Below are 23,064 nucleotides of genomic sequence, written 5' to 3' on the forward strand. Positions count from 1 at the left end.
CAGACAAAATAGAACAAAAACCATATAAGAATCAAGACAATGAAGGAACGTTGGGCATTCCCTCCCATGAAAAGAAACTTATTGGCAAAAAGGAAGGGACTTAGAAGAAAACAGAAAGAACCCATTTCTCCATGTACACTTCATTCTCTTATTTCCCCACCTCTCTCTCAGGTTTACAAGTTCTTACCTTGGTCAGCTTGTGCCTGCTACTGCCCAAAGATGACTTCTGAGCAGCTATACGAGGAAACCAAGTCTTTAACATCCCTTCCACCTGTAGCAAGGTTCCTAGGTAACGCTCCCTGTGAGAAAGACATTTACTTAAAATGCCATCAAGTGTGAAAAAGGCAACAAGACAGGATTGTGGACATCTCCTTTTAATGAAATACTGAGGAAAGAACCAGGAGAACTCACCCCATCTGGGGCTTTTGCAAAACACCTACAATACGCTGGATCCTGTCCATTGCCACGCTCTGCTGGAAACTGCTCAATCCTGGGGTCAGGGAGAAGGAAAGACATGAAGGATTGAGATGCAACAATTTAGTCAGGTAAAGGAAGAACAAAGCATGGTTAAAATAGATTCACCCAAAGAAATGAAATCACAGAAGCACAAAAGAAATAATGTAAAGATTTAAAAAAATAAAGCTTTAAATGCAAAGATTTAAAAGAAATACACATTTAAAACATCAAGAGAGAAAAAGAAAGAGGAGAACCTAGCCCAAATAACTGCAACTAACCAAATAATTACCTCTCTCAAATCGACCCATCTTCAGCCCATTCAGTAGGTCTGTGAGAGGGCGGATGAAACCTTGGAGCTCTTTACACTGTAGGAAAACAGGACAAAGGCTATGGGAGGGCTGAGAATTGCCCACACACCAGTACTGTTATTCCCCACTTCACAGGGTCCTTACTAGCCATCTGGGTGCTAAGCCATTCCAGTATTGTCTCCTTTCCCCTGCTTTTTCTTACCTTCTGAGCAAAAAGCAGGTCTCCTTTTGTGATACAACCCTGGATGTTTACAGTGGTCTGTAATTCACCGTCTCTTGATCTTTTGACCCCAGATCCTGCCATAGGAGAGGCCAAGCCCCGCTGTTCCAAGTAAGATGTTGTATGTTGGTTGCTGGAGACCTTGGGCCGTTGCCTGGAGCGGATAGGACCGGGCCGTGGCCGAGAACCTCCCCTCTGCCCAACAGTGTCTGGCCTGGGGCCATGGGCCCCTTTGTCCTCCCCCTCACTATCGGAGGGGAGACCAAAGTCACTGTTCACTGGGGAGGTGGAAAAAGAGGAAGAGAGAGAATAGGAAGAACAGGAAGAAACGCTAGATGGAGAATCCATAGGTTCAGAAGCAGGGGCTGGAGAGCAGCTCCCGGAGTACTCAAAGATCGGGACCTGCAACTGAAGAGCAAAGCAAGGGAGCATGTCACCATAATCTGAAAATTAGGAAATGGGCTGGGAGACTGGGGTGTACTGCATGGGATGATAATATCTCTTCTCTCCTCCCCAGTATCACCTGTCTCAGAGCCGACAGACAAGGTCATCTCCTCCGCCTGCCCCCCTCAATTAAGTACCTGGACTGCCCCTATGGGCTCCGCAGAGCAGCCCTTAGTCTGACGCAGACTCTGTTCTTACCTCCCTCTGTTCAGAGTAAATTACCTGACTCGACACCTTCCATCTCCCCACCCTGAACATTTGTTCGCCAGGTCTGTTCCCAACCTAACCCCGCAGCAAGGGCTACGACGAGCCGAGCCGTAAATCTCCGGTAACCGAAGCCACCTAGTGACCCTGTAGGGCCTGCTCCCCACAGGAACCTCCCGCCTCTTTCCAATCTTTCCAATCCGGAGCCCTGCACCAGGACCCTCTACATTCGCGCCTGACACGTGATGCTATCACTCCCAATGCCCAATTCTGCTTTCGGTCCCTAAACCTACTCCCTCAGGGTCTGATCTTCCCGCGCGCGGATGGCTTCCCCGTCCTACAAGCCTCCTCACCTGCGTCGGGTCTGCTCAGCCCAGGCTGCCTCCGGCTTCTCCAACTCCGTCGCTCTCGGCTACCTACCTCCGCCTCTCTCCCACTGGGTCCCGCCCCTTCCCCCTCCCAGACACGTGCGGCGAGGCACGTGCCTTCCCCCTGCGAACACAGACCTCACACCCTCATTGGTTGTCTAACCGGTGGCACGTGACTCCCGCTACTGACTTTCACATCCCATTTGCTACAGCCTACTAGGGGCTCGGCCAATAGAGACCCAGTTAGGTGACGATTGGCTGGAAGGAAAGGATTCCGTGCTCCGCCCCTACATGCGGCTCGCGACCAGGACCCGGTGAGGAGAAAAGGCGGAGGGTGGAAGAAGAGTGGAAAAGGGCGGGGCCCGCGGTCTTAAATAGGATGGTGGTGGGCAGGAGACGTGCGGTTGGAGTGCACGGACGGGGTGTGTGATGTGAGGCGCGCGTCTTGGGATGTGGGACTCCCGGCTCCTCTTCGGTAGCAGACTCTCCCCTCCCCCTTTATCTCCCCTCCAGCTGTTAGAGCCTCCGCTCACGAGGGCAGCACGTGGAAGCCAGCAGCAACTTGGGTCTGCAACGTGTGTGAGAGAATGGCTGTATGCTACTGTGTAGCTTCCCCCCTCTGGGCCGCGCGGCCCTCGTGACTCTCCGATCTCTGGCTCCCTCTCCCCGCCTCCTCCTTCTACAAGTTGGGTGCCTCCTGCCCTGCTGGGTGAGGAGGGTGGGGACTGCCGCCGAGAACACCGCGTCCTCTCCCAGACTCCCACTGGGGCGGCTCCTCCGGCCCTTTCCTTACATAACCCGCCACGCACGTTACCAGCTCAGATGCCAGTCGGCCACGACTGTAGAGGTCAAAGCTGAGCTCGGGTGTTCTGACTTTTCTATCCAGGCTCCTCCGGCCTTGCGCCCTGAATTCCGTGTTCCCTAACGTAGAGAACGGAGTATGGGTAGGTCCCTGATTTCCTAGATGATACCTTCATTTCCTTTATTTGTTCCCTGGAGAAGATTCGGAAGGCTTGGAAGGAGGGAGGGTGGTACGTTCGGAGTTCACAGAGTCCGGAATGGACTATTCGCTGCCCCCTGTAGTACTGAAAGTACAGTGCGGAGAAGGGGATAGGGGCTCAGGGAAGGTTTGCTCATAGAAGGTGAGACACCGAAGAGACCGCAAGGGGGCAGCCCAGTTCTGATTAGGGTCTCGAGGATAGAGAAAATTAAAATGTGTCCCTGCCTGCCCTAATTACGCCCTGGAAAAGGCACATTGTGGGGGGTGGGGGGTGTGAGTGGAGGAGGGTGTGAATTTTAAAAATCTATTCTAAGTAGTTTTTAATATTTTACATATGTTTAACAATGTGCTTATTATACAAAAAGGAAAAAGTGTTCTACATAAACCTCAACTCTCTTTTCCCAAACACAGCCTCAAAACCATGTGTAATAAAAGAATTAGACGGAATTGTCTGTGGTGCTCTTCTCCATTCTTCACAAAATTTCAGGTTGATTCACAGTCCTAATTATTCCTCTCATTCTTTTGCCAGCTGACACCCTTTCTAATCTACCCTTCCTACCCCCCATATCCTGGTGCTCTCTTTAGTGTTGTGAGTTTAGAACAGAGCCTCTCAGGGAGTAGAGAGTAACCAGATTATTTCATTTATTTATCTTCCAAATTCCTCTTCCCAAATCCCCATCCAAAGATTTGTAGCAGCCTTCTTTTTCCTAAAAAAAGCAAAGAAAGGGAAAAACACCAGGCTCAGGTGGCTGAGGAAGCGCCCCTCCGGGCCCCCCACCTCTAAGAAAACTCCCCATATTTCAGATTCCAAGCTAGATTTCCCCCTGACGTCTCCTGGAAGATGTGTCCCCTCCCTTGCTCACTCCTTACTCTGCTAAATCTCTTCACACACACCCCCCATTAGTTATTTAGAATCCCAATTTTAAATTCCTTCCCTATAGTACAGGCCTCTTTTCCCTCCTTTTGTCTCCACCACCTGTGCTCTACTTTAGGGAACCAACCACCACCCCTACAGCCTCTGAACTTTGCCTCTAGACTCTGCCAGGTTGTAAGGCCCCTCCCATTATGCCCTCTGGCAACTGCCATATCTTGAACCACCTCCTTGCTGGAACCAGCTTTGATTCCTCAAGGCAGACTGGAAATCTGGGGAGGTTTTTTTCTCTATTTCATCTGCTTCTGCTGTACAAGGTGCTGAAGTCCTCCCAGTTCAGAAAAAGTAATGACTCTTGTTTGAAAAGTCTCTGCCTCAACATTTCCTAAACCTCTTGAAATTAGATAAGATTTTTCTAAACGAGATCCTTCTTCCTTTTAAGTAGCTGAGAACTGACCAGGCTGGAAACATTAGCCAGAGATACTGGTAAAAAAAAATTAGTTCACTGATTCCCCCAAGGCCAGTGGCTGCACTCTCACCTTCTACATGAAATACATCCCCCCCTGAACGAGGGCCCAGGACAGGAGGAGGGGAACAGGACTCTGCAGACTGGATACAGCATCGTTCAGATCTGGACTCTGCTAAAATACAGACATCCCCCCCACGGTAGGCCAGTGTCATCCTTCCTACCATCCCCCTCCCCCTCTGAAAGGGTAGCCGTCTCTTTACACCAACCTCAGTCTTCCTTTCCTCTGAGCTTACAGAAGGATCCATCTCTCCTCCCCATTACCATAAGGAGTCCTTTCCTCTGTGCCTTTCAGCCTCCTGACCATACCAGGGAGCTTCAACTCACTTCAAGAATGCACATTTTTATCTGTTATGGGCTTGACACTGTGTTAGTCAATGTGCTAGGTGCTATAGGGGGGATGTAAATGTGATTAAGATCTGACCCCTTTCTTCAAAGAGTTTACACTCTAAATGGAGCCTACCATATACTTTAAAATATTTCTTCGTCCTTGTCATCAATCAGCTTTCCATTCCTACTGATTCCTCCCATCTGTGGTCAATTATATTCAGGCTGCACTTCGGTCCTGTTGCCCTTTTTAGCAACATGTTGTTTCTCTTTTTTCATTATCAGATTTCTCAAATGATTGGTCTATACTCTCCCTCCCCTTCTTCACAATGTACTCCCTCTCTAACTCCACAAAAACCTTTTGCTTAACTACTCAATTAAAACTTTCTTCTTTGGGGTTACTGGTAACCTCCTTTTCTCTGGCCTCTTGGTAGCTTTGTATTGATTATATTAAATTAAATCTTCTAGATTCTAAAATACAAACTTGGCTATCTGCCTCTCCAGTCACTTCCACATTTTCTCGGTTGATTCCTTGTCCTCTTTATACTAGCTATAGGCACATTCATTGGCCTTTTGGTTTTCTGTGTACTGCCTCTGTTGAGCTCATCTACTTCCGTAACTGTGGCTTTAGGACTGTAGCTCTGACCTAGTTCAGCTACCTTTAGGACACCCTTATAGGGCTGTCACCATAAATTCAGCTTGGCCAATACCAAATTTATAACTTCAGTCCTAAACCACTCTGACCTTCCTTCCACAGGTCCCATTTTGGTCAGCCATTTTTGCAGACATCCATATTTGAAACTTATTTCAACATTCTCCTCATTTATTGCTCCTCTGAAATTATCACTGAAGCAAGGCACTTTCTTCAAAATATTTCTTATTTTTCTCCTCTCCATTCAAAATGCTACTTCCCTAGTCCAAACCTTTAATGGATTGTTTCTGGAATGATGCAAGTCTCATGCATTTCTCCCCACTCCACTGCATCCTGCATACAACCAGACAAATAGTTTTTCTAAAATACCATTTTCAGGGGCGCCTGGGTGGCTCAGTCAGTTAAGCGGCCGACTTCGGCTCAGGTCATGATTTCGCGGTCCCTGAGTTCAAGCCCTGCATCGGGCTCTGTGCTGACAGCTCAGAGCCTGGAGCCTGTTTCAGATTCTGTGTCTCTCTCTCTCTGACCCTCCCCCGTTCATGCTCTCTCTCTGTCTCAAAAATAAATAAACGTTAAAAAAAATTTTTTTAAATACCATTTTCACTGTATCTTTACTACACTGAAAAACTTACGAGGCTCCCCATTGCTTGTAAGTCCAAACTTCAGCCTGACACTTCAGATTCTCCTGTAATTCAGCCCTATCTTGCCCTATGTGAAATTACCAAGCAAATATTAGGAGCCTTGTAAATTAAATTGTTTTTTCTTAATTTCCCACTGTACCTTCCCGTATACCTTCTCCTTCAATCATACCCTACCCACTAGACATGCATGGTTGCTCCATACCCTCACCCCTGCAGCTCTTTCATTCTCTATTCTTCCCTCTAATTGTTTTCATACTTTCATAACTTAACCACTGATCAAAAGCTCACCTATCCTTCGAAGTGTATCTGAAGCATAGTCACCTCCTAAAAGTCTTCCAGGCAACTCCAGCTCGTACTGATCTCTGTCCTTCTACTGCCTAAAACACTTGCCTCAAATTTGCCTATGCTCTCAAATTTATATGTAATTTAACAGTGTTACAAACATTTTCATTTTGTTCGAAATGTTTTGCAAGTGTAAACTTGAGTTTTATAAATACTTTCAGGGCAATAACAACATCATAGATTTCTTTTTCATCAGCAGCAGCAGCGGCATCCTTCACAGCTTTAGTCATAGGTTTCATACACGTTAAGTACCACTGAACTGAAATTTAACTGCACCAAATCTTCCCAGTTTTCTGAATACAAGGTTAGTATTGAATCTCAGCAAAAGGTATGATGGCCAAGCTGAGCTGGGCACCTGCACTGGTGTACTAGTTATTTGGTTCCTTCCCCCCCCCCCCCCCCCCCCAAGCCTATTATTCCAGCCCTCCCCCTGTTCTATGTCTCCAGCCCTGGGATCTGTCCTGGGCTAAGAGATGTTTCATACCTTCCCCCCACCACCCTGCCATCCCCAATCCACTTACTGGTTCCATTGTCATTGGTTTCAATGTTTCAGGCTTCTGATGGTCTGTAAGTTCTGTTTCGTGACTAATGGTAGTAGTTTCCGCTCCTTCCCTTACCTCTTTATCCAACCTGTTCTGCTCTCAGTAGGATCAAGAAACAGAGTTATCATTGCCTCCATCCAATATCCTCATAGATTCTCTATTTAGAAGCCTTCTCTCCTGAACGCCCCACTGCCCAAGACTTAAGCTCAGGAGTCCTCCCCACTTTATTGTTTGCATGGATTATGTACCCATTTCCATTCACCAATTCTCTTGACTCAAGGACTGCCCCTCCCTCTCAATGTCTTAGCAAACCTACTAAGTTCTGGCTTTATTCTCCCCACCTGTGGTTAGCAAATCTGCTTTGGGCCCACTACCTAGTTTCATTTCACCTAACTCATTTTTATTTTTGCTAATCATTTACAGTTCAACATTGCCCACTTTCTTTTCAACTGTTACCTATTCTGACGCTTTTAGATGTAGAGGTCACTCACCAGTCTATCTTCTGATTCAAATATGGAGTAATCAACAGTGAAATTTGCACCAAAGTCATCTGGGGGGGGGGGGAGAAAAAAATCAGTAGTGACAAAGGAAAAAGGTAGCAGTAGGTCTAGAAATGGAAAGAGGAAGAAATTGCTCCGAATACTTCAACTTGCTCAAGTTGTAACATTTACTGGTGTAATCTAATTCTAATGAACTTTAATGTTAAAAATGTTTGTGAGTGTGTCTGAATTTATATTTTCAATCTGGTATCCAAAATAATTTACAAATTTGAGAATTTTTAAATTGTTTCAACCCATTTCCAAAGAATTGAAAGTCACTGGCTTGAGAAATAATGCCACAAGCCTTGATAAGGTCTTTGCTCATAGCCAAATTTCCTCTGATCTAGTTGTTCCAATTGCAAAGAGAAAGGCAAAGTCTCAGAACTAAGCATCCCCAAAACCTCTGTCCATCCTGCTGGGGATCAGAGACGCATACATACTCACCATAATTGGGGGTGACTGTATAATAATAGACCACCTGATAATAATCATCTTCTTCTAGTCCTTCTTCATCCCCATATTCTTGTCCTACGGGGACAAGGACTAGAGGTCAAGGGGCATCTGGAACTCCTTAGCAAAAGAAGGACACCTGAAGTTGATCTCAGCTCTATCAATGTCTTTGCTTTCTGCCTCCCCTCCAAGGCCTTACTATCTCACTGCCCCTGTACCTCTAAGCCCTTCTCAGTCTTTGGGGCTCCATATCTGTGATGAGGCTTGTGACTCTGTGCCCTTTCAATTCAGGAACTCCTAGAGAGAAAATGTGTCCCTTCACATTCTGTAAACCCAAAATAAGACCTAAAGCTGAGAAAGGTAGGAAGCAGAGATACCAGAAATGAAGAATTCCAAATCTCTTCTGGAGAATGCTGCAGACCATATTAGATCTGTGAGAGACCTTCTCACCTCAGTGTCTCACACAGAACGGAGACATACATCTTTAGGCTTTTGGACTCCGGTTTTAGTTCCCGATTCGCTGCAGACTAACGGAATAGCCCTGAAGAAGCCACTAACCATCGCTTTTTTCAAATGAGTCAGCTGGACTAAATGACCCATCTACATTAGTTTTTCTTCCTTCCTAGGACTAAAAATATGTGGCTTTGACATGATTAGGTCTCCAGGCCTCCTACTAAACACTTCCCTATGCTCCTTGAATGCTCTCCCTGAATCCCAGGCAATGACATACAAATCTGGAGGAAAAGGAAACAATGAGAGTACCTGGCAGACTGGGAACAAAGGAGGGAAGGAGCCAAGCTACTTTTGGGAGTCTGTCCCTGAGGGGAAGCCAGTTCTCCACTACCATAAAGGCCACCCCCTACTTCTGTGTCCTTACTAATACAAGGGGTTTTCTCCAACCCTCTGGGAAGGAAGATTCCCCCAGCTTCTCTCACTAGTATCAGAGTGCCCCGCCTTCCAAGAGCCCACCTCTCTCCTCCACCCTCACTGTAGTCCCTCTCCCTCTTGTCCAACTCTGCGGTGATGGACAGCTGACGTGACTCTTGGTGGGGACTCCCTGTGTCAAGGGTTCCATCTTCATCAGCTGTTTCTGACAGGACTCTGTTTTCCTCCCCCTCTTCTGGCTCTACTTTCCAGATTCCCCCCACCCCCCACCCCGCCCCAACACTGGACTCTGGCACAAATGAGTGTTATTACTCCCCATTAAATTGCACCTCTCATCCACTCCTCATTTTTCTTTCCTCCCACCCTACTTATGATAGAAGATCTGGCCCAAAAGCTCAGGGAGAGAGAGTGAACTTACCCAAGATAAGTGGCACAGCAAGGATGGCTACAAAGAGGACATCCATTCTGGATTCTGCACTATTGCTGTGAAAGTAAAAAAGGAAATTACAGCGTTTCTCACCAAACTTCCCCCGCCTCCTGCCCTCCTCCAAAGCTGCTGCAACTCTTTTCCCCAGGGAGTAGAATTCCCCGCCCAGTTGCCGACTGACTAGATCAATGGTTGCTACCGGTCAGCCAGAGAGCTGCCCAGATTAAGAGAGAGGCAAAGTGGATTTTGATGTGAACATGTTCACTGAGCTTCCCCAGTCCTAGATTAGATCCATTCAGGATTCCGCTGACACTACCAAAGCAAGCAAGCAGACAAACCAAAAGCCAGACCAAAACCCAAAACCCGTGCCTATCTAGAAGCTTCCCCTCTGAAGAAGAGGACTCCCTCCTAGTCCTCACAAAAAGCTCACCCTCCCTTTCACGGTCCCTAACTTACCATCACTATCTAGAGTCCAGGCTTATTCACAATCTCTTTCTTCACAGTCAAAATTTTAGAGGAACTGATGAGCACTTTTTTCTAGACTGAAAGAATGTCCTCTCTTCTGCCTGTCTTGGACTCTGAAATACAAGAGCAATACTAACATCATTGTCTGATACCCAAAGCACCTGCTGCAGTACTTCTGATAAAAATCTCTCAGCCAAGGCCAGTTATTTCCTCTATGGCAAGTACTGACCTCACTTCATGTCTTTCTCCACTTTCTGGATACAGGATGGAAGAAGGGAGGAAACAGCCTCTTTCCTCGAATAGATGCCCCCCCTCCCCACTTGCTATGCCCCCTTCATTCTATCCACAGGGATAGAGTTCATCTCACCCTTCTCTCTGCTTTTATATTTCCCATTTTCATTCAGTTCAACTCAGAAGCATTTAGTAACATATATGCTAGGCCCAGTCTGATAGGCAATTCAGAGGTCACTGGCGAGGGAATAAGAATAGTTATGTTGTTTAAAAGGAAGTTAATAAATATCTATTTAACATCTACTACAAGCCAGGCACTATGAAAGTCTCTGTGGAACCACCTGTGGACAAGAGAGGTTTGGTGTTTGCTCTTAGCACTTAGAAATGCTGTGTGAATAGCTCAAAGGAGAGATGAGAAGACTTGTATTCTCGTGTCTCTTCTCCTGACTCCGCCTGCTAGCCTCGGAAGCAAGACACACTGGAGTTTTGACCACTGGCCAGCATGTTTCCACCATCTTAACCTTTTGCGGGGGAGGATTTGCTTGATGATGATGATTTTCCATGTACATCTATACAATCTATTCCTTCAGCTCCTTTCTAGAATTTCCTGGAAAAAAATGTAAAACGCTTCTGTGGATGTACCCATATGCATTAACTCATAAATCACTTCCAGTAAGGAAAGGAAGCCCGATTCTCTTTGAACAATTTCTATAGTTGTTTTCTTTGTACTTTGATTAGTCTCTCAAAAACAATATTCCAGATCCCCTCACTTTTCCTCCTGGTACTCTTTTGCCTAAACGTTCCTCCCTAAAGACTGACACTACCCCCATCCAAATGAGGTTACAATACCCTCCTCTCCTACTTTAATTTTCTTTCACTCTAATACACACAACCCCTGTGTCTTCCCCTGGCCTAAGGAAAAGACACCACTGAAGTTCATTTTCAGAAATAAATAGAGGAAGTATGACCTAAAAGGAACTGTGTGACTTGGGGGGCGGGGGTGCTTGTCGTTTTCCTTTAACCCCACAGCTCTAATTGCTTTTTACAAACAGTCTTAACTCTGAATCTTAACACCGAATCCCATCTGACCTCCTTCCTAACATTGCTCTCCAGGCTCCTCTTCGTCTTTCCTACTCTCTGGTCATTACAGATGAAAGCGTCATTAGCGGTATACTCACTGAATTGCATGTTTCCTATACTCGTCTGTTCAAAGAGCTCTTACTTTTAAGTCTAACCTTCATCTCTTAGGCAGTAGCTCAAGCCCATTTCCTCTCATTCAAGTAAGAACAATACCCGTCCCTATCTCCCTGCACCCTCTATCCTGTGCTTTCTTTGTATTTGTCCTTTAGGTTCCAACAGGATCTTCCCCTCCCCCGCTCTGCAGCTCTTCAAGAAGACGCAGAATTGCTACCACCCTTCCCCACAAAATAACGAAAGGAAGCCGCAGCCAAGGTCCAATGGGACCCAGGAAGCCGGGCCAGTCCCGGCCCACTCCCTCCTTTTACCAGCTCAAGCCACTCCCAGGACCGAAGTCGAAGGCTTAGTAGGGCAGGAGGACTACAACTCCCGGCAGGTTGTGCTGCCTTGTCCCCGCCCCCGAAGCTCCGCCCCCGCCGAGTCTTCATTGGCCTTCGGGGGGTGGGGATTGGATGGGAGGTGGCCATGGTGCTGCGGCCGGGATTTGTTCCCTCCTCGGCTTCCGTAGAGGAAGTCGCGCGGACCTGTATCAGGGGTTTCGGTGTCCCCCCTCCCCTTCCCTGGGGTCCGGGGGTGACATTGCACCGCGCCCCTCACGGGGTCGCGTCGCCACCCCCAGCAGACTCCTTAGCTGACGTGCTGCCCCCGTCCACCCCTCTTGGCCAGGCCTCCACCCCGCCCCCAGCTGCCCAGCCATGGGGGCCGCAGTGTTTTTCGGATGCACTTTCGTCGCTTTCGGCCCGGCCTTTGCGCTTTTCTTGATCACTGTGGCTGGGGACCCTCTTCGCGTCATCATCCTGGTGGCGGGGTGAGTAGGGGGTCGGGAAGACGCGGGAGGGCGCCAGAGAGAGAGAGAGAGAGAGAGAGAGAAAGAAAGAGAGAAAGAGATCCGGAAGGGGCTGGGCGAGCTTGGGAGCCTGAGTTGGGGGAGACAAGTCGGCGGTGAAGATTGGAAAGGGTCGAGTCAGGGGTCTAGATGATTTGCCCTTTCCCGCAGTTGGTTTCCGCCTTCCAGGGATCGCACAGATTCCTCCTATACTCCTCCCGGCGACGTCAGAGAAGGCCCAAGGCCAAGACTCGTGAGGGGGGTGTGCTGACCTCCGCCGGCCTGAAGGAGGATCCAGGAATGGATACCTCTCCCTACTACTGTGCGCGTACATTCTGGTTCTCATCGCTCTGAAGACTCATTAGTCAGATTTCTATCCCTTCCCCTGCGTCCGGATCCCTACAAGACTCCCTTGGTGGAGACACCTATCCTGTCTCCTCCCAGTCTTCCAGACCATCCGGAAGTCTAACTTCCACTTTACATGCTGCAGCCTTGATTGGTTCTCCTCCTTGATTTCTCTGGCTCTCCCTACCCTGGCCTGTCTGATTGCCCTTGTCTTTCCTCAGGGCATTTTTCTGGCTGGTCTCCCTGCTCTTGGCCTCTGTGGTCTGGTTCATCTTGGTCCATGTGACCGACAGGTCAGATGCCCGGCTCCAGTATGGCCTCCTGATTTTTGGTGCTGCGGTCTCTGTCCTTCTACAGGAGGTGTTCCGCTTTGCCTACTACAAGCTGCTTAAGTAAGAAGATGGGATGGTCCAGAGGGGAGAAGGGCAGAGGATTGCACTCTGAGAAGTGGGGCAGCCCCTGGGTGGTGGTTTGGAAGAGGAGGCACTAAGGGAGGATGTCAGAGGGAAAGGAGCATTCCTGCCTTTCCTCATGTTTCCCCTACCCCACCCTACCCCACCCCACCCCAGGAAGGCAGATGAGGGGTTAGCATCGCTGAGTGAGGACGGAAGATCACCCATCTCCATCCGCCAGATGGCCTATGGTGAGCCAAGGGAGAGGGACTGGAGGAGGGGGTTGGACACCCCCCTCTCCCAGGGAAGTCAAAACATGCACATGTTCCAAGGGGCTGCTTTTTTCCCCTTCATCCCTGACTTCCAAGGAGAGGTGGTCTGGAGGGAAAGTAGGTGTGGGGGGAATTGTGACTGGGAATGGGGCGAGATCACTGGTAATCAGGCTACAGCGATCTCTGACATTGATGAGACCCTCCTTCCCCCCAGTTTCTGGTCTTTCCTTCGGTATCATCAGTGGTGTCTTCTCTGTTATCAATATTTTGGCTGATGCACTTGGGCCAGGTGTGGTTGGGATCCATGGAGACTCACCCTATTACTTCCTGACTTCAGGTAAGATCTGCTTTCTGCCTTGCCTTCATGCCCCATCCATCCCTGGCCCCGATCTGATTTATTAGTCCTCCCTGGGAGACTTCTTTGGCTCAGCATCTCAGGAGGCTGGGAGCAGATGAGGCATGTATCTCATTCCCATCTCCCTCCCTGCAGCCTTTCTGACAGCAGCCATTATCCTGCTCCATACCTTTTGGGGAGTTGTGTTCTTTGATGCCTGTGAGAGGAGACGGTACTGGGCTTTGGGCCTGGTAGTCGGGAGTCACCTACTGACCTCGGGACTGGTGAGTTGGGGACAGGGGCCTGAGTTAGAAAAATATTTAATGGTCAGCAGGATGGAAGGGAGATCTATTCTCACTTCTTAACACGTTAAAACATATCTAGGGAGGAGGCAGAAAGGTTAGTGTTTAGAAGACTCTCATCTCAGCATCAATTGTATAACCTGCCCTGGGTATCCTCTGGGAGTATGAATGGATTAGTCAAACTGTAATACGAATGGCTGGAGGTGAGCAAGAGGGCAGAAACCTCTGAGGGAGCTGAAAATCAAAAGTCCTCAACCACAAAATATTGGTGCTCTGAAGGGAAGGATCAGGGGATTTGGGTGAGCTACCTGCAGGGAGGTTTGGGTCAAAGGCATGTAGAGAATTTGGGGATTAGGCAGAGAGAGAAGCTAAACTCATTTCTACTCTTATCTCCATCCCTAGACATTCCTGAATCCCTGGTATGAGGCCAGCCTGCTGCCCATCTATGCAGTCACTGTTTCCATGGGGCTTTGGGCCTTCATCACAGCTGGAGGGTCCCTCCGAAGTATCCAGCGCAGCCTCTCGTGTAAGGACTGACTACCTGGACTGATCGCCTGACAGATCCCACCTACCTGCCCACTGCCCATGACTGAGCCCAGCCCTAGCCCGGGTCCTTTACCCACCATTCTCTGTCTCCTCCTCGTCGGTCTATCCCACCACCTTCAGGGTTTTGCTTTGTCCACTCGTGACCTTTAGTCTCTAGGCTTTACCAGGAGCAGCCTGGGTTCAGCCAGTCAGTGACTGGTGGGTTTGAATCTGCACTTATCCCCACCATCTGGGGACCCCCTTGTTGTCCAGGACTCCCCATGTGTCAGTGCTCTGCTCTCACCCTGCGCAAGACTCACCCCCCTTCCCCTCTGCAGGCCGACGGCAGGAGGACAGTCGGGTGATGGTGTATTCTGCCCTGCGCATCCCACCCGAGGACTGAGGGAACCTGGGGGGGCCCCTAGGCCTGGGGTGCCCTCCTGATCTCCTCGCCTTGTATTTCTCCATCTCCAGTTCTGGACAGTGCAGGTTGCCAAGAAAAGGGACCTAGCTTAGCTGTTGCTGTGGAGATGAGATTAACGGAGGCTCAAGGGTAGATGAGCTCTAAGTTTCCCAGTACCTCCTCCCCAGACTGGGCATCTTGGTCTTTTTCTCAGGTCTGAGGGGAACCATTTTTGGTGTGATAAAGACCCCAAACTGCCTTTTTTTTTTTTTTTTTGGTTTTGTTTCTGTTTTTTGAGTGGGGAGGGAGGAGGTGAGTTGGAATTCTTCTAACCTCTTTGGACTATATTTTCTCTCCTCAAATTACTCTTCATGGCTGGGTTTATCTGTCCACCTTTCCCTTTGGTCATGGGCCTTGGGAGAAAGGAAGGAAGTGCATGTTTGGGAAACTGGTATTACTGGAACTAATGTTTTCACCTCCTAGACCACCAGCATCCCTCCCCTCCCCAAGGTGAAGTGGAGGGTGCTGCGGTGAGCTGGCCCACTCCGGAGCGGCAATGCCCCTGGAGAAGTCAGACTACCATGACATCACAGGGAAGGAGGGCAGATTTTTTTCTAGTTTTTAATTGGGGTGTGGAGGGGTGGGGTGGGGAGGTTTTCTATGAACTGTATCATTTTCTGCTGAGGATGGCACATCCCATCCTTTTAATCAAGGTGATTGTGATTTTGACTAATAAAAAGGAATTTATAATTGTGGGGGAACTTGGCTTTTAAGGGAGGGGATAACATGTTAATTGAGATTTCTGCCCTCCCACATCTCTTACCCAACCTCTTTCCCACCCTGGCAACCTCTGATCCCCTCCAGCATGGCTTTGGTACAAGGGTAAAAACCTGGGCTGGTGGTCTCATATGTCAGAAACTTTGGGTTAAGCATTTTCCAGAAGTGGACCTCCCTTCGCAGGACTGGGGTAAAAAGAGTTTTTCACCCCTGCTTCTTTTCCCCTGTCCTTTGCACACCTCTGCCACCTGAGGGATTAAGGAACTCCTCTCCTCTCAAGGGCCCCAAAGGTAAGGCCAGGGGTGGGGTTAGAGACTTTAATTTCCAGATATATTGAGCAAAAAAATATAACCCCAAAAGCAGCAACTCTTTTTCCTAAGGGGAGAATCTGCACGACATGTAGGGAAAGGGACATAAAGGCAAGGGGATAGAGGACTTTGGGGCGCATCCCCAACTTTCCCCACTAATAAACACAATTTGCCCTCTGCGTTGTCAATGTGGGGATGGTCCTGATCTATATGATTTGAGAGGCCGCGGGCTCTGCTGTTATTCCTTGAATGAGAGCTTGTCCATGCCTCTCGGGAGGGGCTGTCTGGAGGAAGGAGGGGTGTCTGCCCACTACTTCTACAGTATTTTCTGGCCAGTCCCTGCCCCTCATTTTAGAAGCTCTCTGATTGGCATGAGGGGAAGGCATCCATGATGTCCGAGAAGGAGTCTATGCCTCTGTGGCTCGTGCTGAGGTGAAGACCACGCTTTTCCGGTTTCCTAGCCTCTTCTTCCTGGAAGGGGGAATAGTTCATGGAAATGACTAGTGTCCTAGGTGAAACAGATTAGAGGTGGAATAGAGTGCTTTTCGGTAGAAAAGAAAGGACCGAAGGAATGGAAAGTAGGACCTCACCGAATCTTTCTAGCGATGAAATAAACAGCCAGCAGAAGGCAGAGACAGCAGACCAAGATTCCCACTCCTAGACTCAGCATTTCGCCTGGGAGGAAGGTGGAAAGTGTCATTCATTCTAGAACTCCCATAGATACTGAGCCTTTCCCTCCCTCTTTGTGGAGCACGCCTCCCTCTCTTCATACCTGGGTGGGGCCGGCTTACCTGTGGTATATACGGATCCCACTGTAAGGGAAGAAGACTTGGGTCAGTGTGACCTGAGCTCCCCATCCCAGTGGGGAACAGCACTCTACCTCTATTCCCCGGGGAGATCACCTGGCACTCAGGGGTAGAAACGTTCCCAGTCTAAGCAAGCCCTAGAAACCGCTTCCCCTCCTATCCTTCCTTTTGTTCCCAGGGACTCCCTAGTTCTTGGCACGGAGTCCCCCAGTTTCCCATCTCCTTTCCAAGCCCTGTATAGTCACCTTGGATGAAAGAAGTAAAGACTGTCCGCTGATTGAGAGGCTGGGGGGCTCGGTAGTTCCGTACCAGGGGCCTTGAGGGCTCCTCTTCTGTGGAGAACAATGTCTCCTGAAGCTCTTCCAGCTGAGGAGCAGAAGAATGGGATTAGGGGAGAAGTATCACTCACTTTGGGGAGTGGGAGAGGGTCTGAGGTTACCACTAGGTCTCTGCTGCCTCACCTCTTTTTTTTTTTTTAACGTTTATTTATTATTGAGAGAGCGTGAGCAGGGGAGCAGCAGAGGGAGAGGGAGACACAGACTCTGAAGCAGGCTCCAGGCTCTGAGCTGTCAGCACAGAGCCCGACGCGGGGCTCAAACTCACAAACCGCAAGATCATGGCCTGAGCTGAAGTTGGACACTTAAACCGACTGAGCCACCCAGGCGCCCCCTGCCTCACCTCTTCACCACTCACCTGTCCCATGGAAATCTGAGCCTTTCGGTTGAATACTGTCCAGAGCACACTCTGGTAGCAGGGTGGAGTGGTGAGTGAGCCGTTGTAGCGGAAGAACTGGTCCAGTCGCTGGGGGAGCAGCTCTCCCACGTTGAAGGGAGGCACTGAGGTCTTCTGATCTGGAGGAGAACAGGCTAGGACTGCTCTTCCCCTCGCTGGCCCCCAGCTTACCTAGATAGGGGTCCCAGAGGTGACACCCCCTGGTTCCTAACTCACTGTCATCCCAGGCCTTGCTGGCCTTTTTGGGGAAGTGTCCCTGAAGTCTAATCTCACAGGCTCACCTTTATTCCTAATTTCATGCAAGTGACTCAGAATGTGTTCATAAGCTGGATTCTTAGTCTCACCCACCTGGAAAGGGAGAGTTTGGAATAGGTCCACATTTGGAGTAAGATGTTCACATACAGAACAAATGGTCACAGTGGGTTGCTGACTAGCCTAGGGAGGGAGAGCAACAAACATGGGCAGAATAGGACTGAGGGATGCAGAGGGAGTGGAGAGAGCCCTGGGGGAGACTGAGGGCCACTCACCTCAATGAGAATGCCCAAGACAGCCAGGCCCTGAGGCATTGGAGCGGCCTCACTCAAGCTGCCATAGGAATCTGAATCATAATGTACAATGTGGAGCTGAGAGGGGGGGAAAGGGAATTAAATCACTTAATGTTTCTCCACTAACCCTTCCTAAAGGCTTTGACCCTAGCCGCCGCTGCCACCACCACCACCACCACCTCCGGTATGCCCTAAAACTTTCCCACAAAGGTTGGCCTTATCCCCCAAGTATGACTTTTCCCAGTTTCCAGATCCTTCCTTTCCTGGGAGCTGACCATGCCTGTCCCTGTGTCCTAGCCCAAGCTTTGTTCCCCAGTACCTCTGCAGCTGTGGTTTCACTGTTGATCTGGTGCTCTGATCCCCCCAGGGATCCTGTCTCACCCCAGTGCAGGTGGAGCTGGGCAGCTACATATTTTCGGGGAAATCCCTCCAGATACATGGTAGGGCGTAGAGAGAGTTGCACTGTGAGGAAAAGAGAGAAGGTCAGGGTTGGTGGAGGAATGTGGACACATTCCCATTGCCACTGCTCCTTGGGAGACCTGGCCAGCCTTTTCTGCCTCCGCCCCCCAGTAGCACCCAGTTCTGCTTTTCTAGCATATCCCCCTTTTCATGGGGGGATGTCTCCCTTTTTCAGTGAGGATCCAATTCATGCTATGATACCAATCCATCCTTAGAGCTTGAATGTAGACATTCACTCCCCACCCTTGATGAGGCTGTAGGAGTCTCATCACCATTGTCACATCTCCAAATTTATAGATGAAGCCTTCTAAGAATTTGGAAGTTAGAATGCATCTTTCTCCTGACTCCTAAGATTGGAACTGGAGTTTACACCTCCTTGGAGCCTGGGTTTTTACCTGTGTGGCCATTATTGTGCAGGTCCAAGGGCTCAGTGCCAGGCTGGTCATATCCATGGGGCTGCAGAGTGGGCAGCTCAGGGTCAAAAGTCACACTGTCTGTCTGGATATTGATGGGGGACTGGGCATTGCTTCCACACTCAGGGTAAGAGGCTGGCCAATGGTCTTGACCATGTGGGCCTGGTGGGGATTATCAGAGACATTTGTCCTGCTCTCCAAGCCCCAGCCACCCTTCTGGAACCCTCCCCTACCAACCCAGGCAACCTAGCCAGTTGTGCAAGGCTAGGTGAGGCAGGGGTCCCTGCTAGACTTGAGGCTGCAGAACGCTTTCCCTGCCCCCAGGCTGTGATGACTCCCCAGCTCTCCTGATAGGTGGAGAGCAGAGGCTTTTACTTACCAGCAGTTTGGGGACCAGAAAGCTGAATGGGAGGAAAAGGGGGTGGATGGAAAGCCTGCGTGCCTGGAGAGGTGGGGCTAGAGAGCAGAAACAGGATGGCCGGGAAAATAAACTGATCCTCGAAAGAGCAAGTCTCCGTGGGGGCCCCTAATAAGTGGGGATACCATTCTTTCGGTTGACTTCCCACAATTCATTTCTTGCTCTCACACTGGACCTTGCATTTGACTCTGGAATTCAGTCGTTAGCCAGAAGTTCAAAGGGATGAAATCCACCTCCACCAGGGTCACAAACTATGCTGCCAGCCTCTTCCTCACCCCTGACCTCAGGCTCTGTCCCAATTTCGGATGCAGGTAGGATCAATGAGGTTGGAAAGACAGCCAGGAAGTAAATTGGCAGCTAGGCTCAGTGTTCCTTTCCCTACCCGGTTTCCCAGCCTTTCTGAATCAGGAGGTACAGGATCCGGCAGTTAGAATCGGGTCCCGGAGTCCGACCGGGAAAACAAGGGCCGGGAGTGGAGGTGGGGGCTCGGGAGGGAGGAGCTGGGCTGAGAAACTAAAGGGAACGAACTCCCCACACACTCAACATAAGTCTTCCTGGCAGGTGAAGAGGTCCCAGTGTGAAAGGGGTGGCGGTGGGCTTTGGGCTCTGCTCTCACCCTCATATGTCCAGTGCTGACCTGCAAGGCAGAGAAAGCGGGGCTGCAGACCGCTCAGCCGGGGCCGCGTCCTCCCCGCTCCTCTCCCTCCCCACCTCCCGCCGATCTTTCTCCGCCCTCCGCCCGGAGCACTTCCCAGAGGAAGCCCTGAAACCCGACACCTCGGTGGAAAGGTCGGGGGGCCTATTTAAAATCACCAGCCGGGCTGTAAGGGTGCGTGCTGAGTGCAGGGAGAGGAGAAACACGTAGATCGAGCCCAGAGCCTAAAATTAACCTGGACCCGAATGGGCACCCTGCCCCCACCCTCACTTTTCTGAACCTGGGCCAAGCCAGTCCCACGCTTATTAGATTGGGGTGAGGTGAGGGTGTGGACAGAGGGCTTGGAGGCAAGGGACTAGAACAAGGGGAGGGGAAAAAAGGTTGCAGTTGTTTGGGGGGGGGGGGTGGTGCTGCTACTGAGGGGAGAAGGGACATTATTCATTTGCTTTGAAGCATTGCACACGTTGAGGCCCTTGGCTGTGAAATAACATTCAAGTTCTTCCTTTGGTCCCGGTAGCTCTGAAGGAAACTTTCCCCATTGCCAGGAGCCTCTGCTCCCTAGATCCCTAGATGGCTAGCTAGGGAAGGCAGGAGTCAGGGCAGGGTCCAGGCCACACTGAGGGTGGTGGGTGGGCACAGGCAGCCAGGCTGGCAGAGACAGACTGAAAACGAAGCATTGTATGTGGAAAAGAGAGCTGCCAGCTGGGTCACATGCCAGGCTCTCATGCAATCCTGTCTCAGGCTGAAAGGCTGGGGGTCTGATGGTCCAGCCTCACCCAGGACCAAACTGCTTCAAGGGGAGAGGGAAGCCCTCCTTCAGGTTTTCTCTGCATTATTCAAATTGCTACTTCAAATTCAAACTCTGGAAAAAAATTCTAAATTCCTTCCTCTCTCTCTCTTATCCCCTTAAATTCTTCAGACTTCTGAGATATCCTTGATCTCATCCTTGGGCTCTCATTCTGGCCCATCCCTTGGTTCAGACAACTCCGAAAAGCAGCCCAAGGAAGGGCGGAAAGCGACGTCTCACCAGCTCCTTGGGACACTCAGACAACTTGAATTCCCTGGTTCTGTGCTGGGCCGGTAATCTTGCCCTTCCCCTCCCACCAAATCCTCAACTTGCTAATTCTTCACCTCTTTTTCCTTTTCCCTATTTTTTTCTTTCCCTCAGATGCACTTTCCAACCCTCCTTTTGGCTGGCTCCTCACCCTGTCACCCTCCCTGCATTTCCCTTCTGCTCTCTAGACACTTCCCTCCCCCCCCTTGCTCTTCCAAGGGATCTTAATTACACACCTACTATGTCCTGGATACTGAGGTAGGCATACATAGCATAGGCATATGGCAAAGCAAACACAAAAATGAGGGGTAGGGGTCCTGAGGACACTCTTGGAAGCACCTAGGCCCGTTCTCCTAAAAGTCCTCTCATCTCCTGGGAGCATCTGAAAGTCCTTTGCAAACTGTAAAGGGCCAACAGCCTTTATTATTGCTACTGCTTTCAGGGAGAAACTGGGAAACCAGTCGCCCCATAGAATCAGGAGGGGACATTGGCCATGAGGTTCATAGTTGGGGATAAGCATCTGAGTTAATGAGGAAGTGTAGAGATATGCCCCCAACCCCCATCAGTCCTTTATCTTTTCACTCTCTGCCTCCTTGGCTCCCTAATTGGGGGAGTTCTGAAATAGATGAGGCCAGGAGGGTTGCCTGGGACTAGGGCAGCGGGGCAAAGAGCTCCGGAGAGAATCCGTAGCCTGTAAGGAGATTCCCGCAATGTGTGTATACATTCTGCTCCCCAGCTAGCTCCCCAACCCTCCCCCCCCCATCCCCACTAACTGCAGGGCTGTACAGGCAAAGGGGGGAGATGGAAAGTGCCCTTCTCCCCACTCCTCTCGCTTCCCCCCATCCCGAGCCTATTATACTAGCCCCTTAGGCTTCCTTTTACATTTCTTCCCTTCCCCCATTAAGCGAGCCTGGTGGCACATGGACACCAGCACAGACAGACACACAGACATCCAGATGTACCTACCCCCATCTGCAGCCAGGATCCAAATCACCTCCAGCAGGAGAGTGAAGAACAACATGGTATCCCCAGAAGAAGCAGGTACTGGGAGTTTGGGGACTAGAGGGCTAGGGTTGGCAGAGAAAGGTGGCGGGGGGGGGGGGGGGGGGGGCGGGGCGGAGGGAGGGAGGGAGAGAGAGGTAGAGAGAGAGAGAGAGAGAGAGAGAGAGAAAGGGAGAGGGAGGAAGGGAGGGAGAAGGAAGTGGGAAGGGACAGAGAGAGAGAGGAGTTTCTTGGAGCTGAGCTGGATGTATTTATCTCTTTTTTGCTTGCGTTCTCTGGGTCTCTGTGGGCTTCCAGGGGATTTGGTTTTCAGTAGGGTACCGTAGGGTTTTGGGTCCCCAGGACAAATCTCTCGCCGCCTCTCTTTTTTAAATCTACCTCTACAGTCTTCACTCCACTTGCAGGCCAGCGACTTCACAATTGCCTCCCGCTTTTAAGGTGGCTCTGGACGGGTGTACGTGGTGGGGGGGTGCTGCCGGGTTGCTGGCGAACAGCTCCTTAAATAGCCGATTAGGCATGCAGGATGGCCCTGCTTGGAGCTGGAGCGGGTAGTGGCTTCACGGGAGCCCTGGCCCTGGCTCAGGAGCCCAGCTGGGGTGAGCTCTTCCTTCCTCTGCTCTTCTTATGGGCACTGTCCAGATAGGTGTCCCCTGGAGTGGGCTGGGGCTTGGAAGGAGGGCTTGGGGGTCCAATCCAGCCCCCTCAGGGGGACCCTGGGTTCTCATTTCCCATCTGGCTTCTCCGAGGAGCGACTCCCTGGGTGGCATAGGGCAGAGGGTGGGAAGACCTGTTCCCAGTCCCCTGCAGAATTTGAGCTGAGTCCAGAGTTTGGAGATAGGTGACCAGAAGGAGTTGGGGACTCAGGGTGCAGGTGGAGGGTAGGAAGTCAAGGGCTAAAACCTGGCTTGTGGAAAATAAAGAAGAGAAGTGAGGCAAGAGAACTTGTTTGGAGCGATCTCTTTCTCTTGTGCCTGTCACCACCCCCTTCCCACGGTGAGGCCTGGGTCCACGTGCCTGTGTGGCCGGGTGGGAGGGGGGTGGTTTTGTTTGCTGTATAAAGCCCATTTGTGTGCCCAGCGGGGGAGGGGCTGCAGCAGCACCATGGAGAGACAGCGGCTCCAACTGCCAGACCCAGCCACCTCCCTCCCCAGGGAGCCCAGATCTAGGACGGCTTTTGTCATTGAAGAGGACACTGACCCCTGGCAGGGAGGCCAGGGCAGGAGGAGAGGTGGGGAGACCTCAGAAACAATCATTACCACCCTAAAAAAAAAAAAAAAAAAAGAATCCAGAGAAAGGGAGGGGAGGGAGCAGAGAGAAACCATGTGATCTAGTTGGAAGAGGGGCCCAGGGTCTTCCCTCCAGCCCAACAAAGGGCTGTGGCAGGACTTGTGGGACTGAGTG

General features: G+C 50.3%; 4 protein-coding genes across 8 annotated transcripts in view; 1 reads left to right on the forward strand and 3 right to left on the reverse strand.

The window, feature by feature from the left end:
• The window catches only part of CIART (circadian associated repressor of transcription), a 5,682-nt gene extending 3,342 nt beyond the window's left edge, over nucleotides 1-2,340 (reverse strand). The window contains exons 1-5 of one of the 2 annotated variants that reach the window (XM_049616387.1): nucleotides 1,986-2,340; nucleotides 967-1,392; nucleotides 746-821; nucleotides 412-490; nucleotides 188-299 (exon numbers count right to left, since the gene is read on the reverse strand). In XM_049616387.1, coding sequence (XP_049472344.1) covers nucleotides 188-299; nucleotides 412-490; nucleotides 746-821; nucleotides 967-1,332 — 633 coding nt within the window. In that variant the 5' untranslated portion in view covers nucleotides 1,333-1,392; nucleotides 1,986-2,340. Of the gene's footprint in view, nucleotides 1-187; nucleotides 300-411; nucleotides 491-745; nucleotides 822-966 lie in introns of both variants that reach the window. The other variant, XM_049616386.1, reaches the window with a different exon arrangement.
• A 1,285-nt stretch (nucleotides 2,341-3,625) lies between these two features.
• Nucleotides 3,626-11,478, reverse strand: CC1H1orf54 (chromosome C1 C1orf54 homolog). 4 transcript variants are annotated; one of them, XM_049616391.1, is made up of 8 exons: nucleotides 11,404-11,478; nucleotides 9,659-9,780; nucleotides 9,194-9,258; nucleotides 7,885-7,968; nucleotides 7,393-7,451; nucleotides 6,881-6,994; nucleotides 4,411-4,512; nucleotides 3,626-3,707 (listed from the first exon to the last, which is right to left on the reverse strand). In XM_049616391.1, exons 3-7 carry the CDS (start codon nucleotides 9,237-9,239, stop codon nucleotides 4,414-4,416), a joined length of 402 nt encoding a protein of 133 aa, XP_049472348.1. In that variant the 5' UTR covers nucleotides 9,240-9,258; nucleotides 9,659-9,780; nucleotides 11,404-11,478; the 3' UTR covers nucleotides 3,626-3,707; nucleotides 4,411-4,413. The 4 variants fall into 4 exon arrangements, with proteins under 4 accessions (XP_049472348.1, XP_049472349.1, XP_049472347.1 ...); XM_049616392.1 differs by having other exon boundaries at nucleotides 4,411-4,509; nucleotides 9,897-11,474; XM_049616390.1 differs by lacking the exon at nucleotides 11,404-11,478 and adding an exon at nucleotides 9,897-9,997.
• Nucleotides 11,479-11,567: 89 nt separating this feature from the next.
• APH1A (aph-1 homolog A, gamma-secretase subunit) lies at nucleotides 11,568-15,119 on the forward strand. The gene is made up of 7 exons (XM_049616389.1): nucleotides 11,568-11,903; nucleotides 12,488-12,658; nucleotides 12,836-12,909; nucleotides 13,145-13,267; nucleotides 13,421-13,548; nucleotides 13,969-14,092; nucleotides 14,430-15,119. Exons 1-7 carry the CDS (start codon nucleotides 11,791-11,793, stop codon nucleotides 14,492-14,494), a joined length of 798 nt encoding a protein of 265 aa, XP_049472346.1. The 5' UTR covers nucleotides 11,568-11,790; the 3' UTR covers nucleotides 14,495-15,119.
• A 214-nt stretch (nucleotides 15,120-15,333) lies between these two features.
• CA14 (carbonic anhydrase 14) lies at nucleotides 15,334-21,723 on the reverse strand. Its single transcript, XM_049616388.1, has 11 exons — nucleotides 21,628-21,723; nucleotides 19,569-19,589; nucleotides 18,517-18,696; nucleotides 17,982-18,124; nucleotides 17,645-17,740; nucleotides 17,399-17,465; nucleotides 17,079-17,236; nucleotides 16,631-16,751; nucleotides 16,371-16,391; nucleotides 16,170-16,254; nucleotides 15,334-16,050 (listed from the first exon to the last, which is right to left on the reverse strand). The coding sequence occupies exons 1-11, from the start codon at nucleotides 21,680-21,682 to the stop codon at nucleotides 15,987-15,989; spliced, it is 1,011 nt and encodes a 336-aa protein (XP_049472345.1). The 5' UTR covers nucleotides 21,683-21,723; the 3' UTR covers nucleotides 15,334-15,986.
• Between the last annotated feature and the right edge of the window lie 1,341 nt (nucleotides 21,724-23,064).

Source organism: Panthera uncia (assembly GCF_023721935.1).
Source record: "Panthera uncia isolate 11264 chromosome C1 unlocalized genomic scaffold, Puncia_PCG_1.0 HiC_scaffold_4, whole genome shotgun sequence".
NCBI classification, from domain to species: Eukaryota; Metazoa; Chordata; class Mammalia; order Carnivora; family Felidae; genus Panthera; species Panthera uncia.

Bases quoted from the DNA above. Each gene is read 5' to 3' on its own strand.
- CA14 (XM_049616388.1), bottom strand. From the start codon at position 21,682: ATGTTGTTCTTCACTCTCCTGCTGGAGGTGATTTGGATCCTGGCTGCA. The intron at 17,237-17,398 runs GTGAGCCTGTGA...GTTCTCCTCCAG, and splicing joins GCATGAAATTAGGAATAAAG to ATCAGAAGACCTCAGTGCCT. The intron at 16,051-16,169 runs GTGAGGTCCTAC...TCCCCCTTCCAG, and splicing joins TTCATCGCTAGAAAGATTCG to GAAGAAGAGGCTAGGAAACC.
- APH1A (XM_049616389.1), top strand. From the start codon at position 11,791: ATGGGGGCCGCAGTGTTTTTCGGATGCACTTTCGTCGCTTTCGGCCCG. The intron at 13,268-13,420 runs GTAAGATCTGCT...CCCTCCCTGCAG, and splicing joins CTATTACTTCCTGACTTCAG to CCTTTCTGACAGCAGCCATT. The intron at 14,093-14,429 runs GTAAGGACTGAC...TCCCCTCTGCAG, and splicing joins TATCCAGCGCAGCCTCTCGT to GCCGACGGCAGGAGGACAGT.
- CC1H1orf54 (XM_049616391.1), bottom strand. From the start codon at position 9,239: ATGGATGTCCTCTTTGTAGCCATCCTTGCTGTGCCACTTATCTTGG. The intron at 7,969-9,193 runs GTAAGTTCACTC...TTGTCCCCGTAG, and splicing joins TGCTGTGCCACTTATCTTGG to GACAAGAATATGGGGATGAA. The intron at 4,513-6,880 runs GTAAGTGGATTG...TCTGTATTTTAG, and splicing joins AACCAATGACAATGGAACCA to CAGAGTCCAGATCTGAACGA.